Genomic DNA, 2,865 nt, shown 5'->3' on the forward strand with positions numbered 1-2,865 from the left:
CATTCGCAAATAAGCGGTGGATTGGATTCGCGAATAAGCGGTGGATTGGATTCGGGAATAAGCGGTGGATTGGATTCGGGAATAAGCGGTGGATTGGATTCGGGAATAAGCGGTGGATTGGATTCGCAAATAACCGGTGGATTGCATTCGCAAATAAGCGGTGGATTGGATTCGCGAATAAGCGGTGGATTGGATTCGGGAATAAGCGGTGGATTGGATTCGCAAATAAGCGGTGGATAGGATTCGCGAATAAGCGGTGGATTGGATTCGCAAATAAGCGGTGGATTGGATTAGCGAATAAGCGGTGGATTGGATTATTCGAGTCTTGAATAAGCGGTGGATTGGATTCGCAAATAACCGGTGGATTGCATTCGCAAATAAGCGGTGGATTGGATTCGCAAATAAGCAGTGGATTGGATTCGCGAATCAACGGGGGATTGGATTCAGGAATAAACAGTAGATTGGATTCGCAAATAAGCAGTGGATTGGATTCGCGAATCAACGGTGGATTGGATTCGGGAATAAGCGGTGGATTGAATTCGCGAATCATCGGTGGATTGGATTCGGGAATAAGCAGTAGATTGGATTCGCAAATAAGCTGTGGATTAGATTATTTGCGTCATGAATAAGTGGTGGATTGGATTCGCAAATAAAAGATGGATTGGATTCGCGAATAAGCGGTGGATTGGACTCGCAAATAAACGGTGGATTGGATTCGCGAATAAGCGGTGGATTGGATTCGCAAATAAACGGTGGATTGGATTCGCAAATAAGCGGTGGACTGGATTCGCGAATAAGCGGTGGATTGGATTCGCGAATAAGCGGTGGATTGGATTCGCGAATAAGCGGTGGATTGGATTCGCGAATAAGCGGTGGATTGGATTCGCGAATAAGCGGTGGATTGGATTTGCGAATAAGCGGTGGATTGGATTCGCGAATAAGCGGTGGAATGGATTCGCGAATAAGCGGTGGATTGGATTCGCGAATAAGCGGTGGATTGGATTCACATATAAGCAGCCATTGCCTGACCCACCTTGCTCCTAGATTGGGTGGAGAGCGGGCTTGGGCGCTGATCATATATATGTACGGTCAGTCTCTAGGGCATTGTCCTGCTTGATAGGGCAATATCACTGTCCCTTTTGCCCTTGCCTCTCTTTCAAAAATGCCAATCGCTTGAAACAATGACTTTTCAATCCCTTCCTGTATATCATCACACCTTTTTCTTTTTTATTCTTTCACAGACCCTTTCTTTTAAAAAATATTAGGCGTCCATCAAGGTGTCAGTGGTGTGTGGCATCTGTGACGACAGCGCAGTATTAACTGAACCAAAAAACAATCGCGAAAATTGTTTTATAGGTCAGTCAAAGTCATTCCTATCCTCAACTTCTCCTTAAAAAAAAAAAAAAAAAAAAAAAAAAAAAAAAGTATGTTCTTTTTCATTAAATTCTACATACGAAATATTGATAAAAGCAGAACTATACAATGAAATGGCTTAGTGAAGACCAAAAAGTATTGTGATTAAGCTAAACGAAAAAGAGAGGACGTGGAAATTGATGAGTTTAACGCCAGAAAACCAGTATTATTATTATTATTATTATTATTATTATTATTATTACTTGCCAAGCAACAACGCAAGTTGGAAAAGCAGGATGATATAAGCCCAAGGGCTCCAACAGGGAAAATAGCCCAGTGAGGAAAGGAAACAAGGAAATAAGAGAAATAATTAACAATTACAATAGAATATTCTAAAAACAGTAACAACACTAAAATAAATAATTTATATATAAACTATAAAAACTAACTAATAATAGGAAAAGAAATAAGATAGAATAAAGTGCTCGAGTGTACCCTCAAGCAAGAGAACTCTACCTCAAGACAGTGGAAGACCATGGTACAGAGGCTATGGCACTACCCAAGACTAGAGATCATATACTACTTATCAATGAATTCGTTGGCAGAAATAAATTCATTGAAAAATATCAGTCAGAAGGGAACTATAGTCAATTCTTTTTAGTGAGGCAGATTTGCACCGACTCTCAGAGGTGCCCTTTTAGCTCGAAAAAGTTTCCTGATCGCTGATTGGTTAGACAAGATAATTCTAACGTATCAGCGATCAGGAAACTTTTCCAAGCTAAAAGGGCACCCCTGCGAGTCGGTGCAAATCTGCCTCACTAAAAAGAATTGACTATAGGTAATTTATATAAAAGAAGGGAACTATAGTCAATTATTTTCAGTGAGGCAGATTTGCACCGACTCGCATGGGTGCCCTTTTAGCTCGGAAAAGTTTCCTGATCGCTGATTGGTTAGACAAGATAATTCTAACCAATCAGCGATCAGGAAACTTTTCCGAGCTAAAAGGGCACCCCTGCGAGTCTGTGCAAATCTGCCTCACTAAAAAAATTGACTATAGGTAATTTATATAAGAGAAGGGAACTATAGTCAATTCTTTATAGTGAGGAAGATTCTGCCTCACTAAAAAAATTGACTATAGGTAATTTATATGAGAAAAATATAATTTTAATATAAAAATTGTGGAAATATCAACAAAACTTAATATTGATTGACAAGAGGTAAATAAGTTAAATGAACTACACTGACAGTTAAATCCAAAATCTTTCTATAAAAATAAAAGAAATTAGGTCAAGAATTTAAGATGTCAGGGAAGAGTTCAAGGAAAAATGAAAAATAAATATTGTACTGTATGAATAGAAAAACCATTTAAAATATTCCGTGACCAAAAGAAAATGAAATTATTCTAAAACTATTAAATGTAAGAGAGCTAAACTTTTCCCAGAATTTTAATAATAATAATAATAATAATAATAATTATAAGAACAATTATAGTAATAATAATAACAAAAATGA

General features: G+C 37.8%; 1 protein-coding gene across 1 annotated transcript; it reads right to left on the reverse strand.

Annotated features, from left to right (window-relative positions):
• Positions 1–546: 546 nt before the first annotated feature.
• On the reverse strand, positions 547–1,077 carry LOC137651118 (uncharacterized). The gene has a single exon (XM_068384256.1). It carries the CDS (start codon positions 1,075–1,077, stop codon positions 547–549), a length of 531 nt encoding a protein of 176 aa, XP_068240357.1.
• Positions 1,078–2,865: the final 1,788 nt, after the last annotated feature.

Source organism: Palaemon carinicauda, chromosome 12, assembly GCF_036898095.1.
Source record: "Palaemon carinicauda isolate YSFRI2023 chromosome 12, ASM3689809v2, whole genome shotgun sequence".
In the NCBI taxonomy this organism is placed as follows: domain Eukaryota; kingdom Metazoa; phylum Arthropoda; class Malacostraca; order Decapoda; family Palaemonidae; genus Palaemon; species Palaemon carinicauda.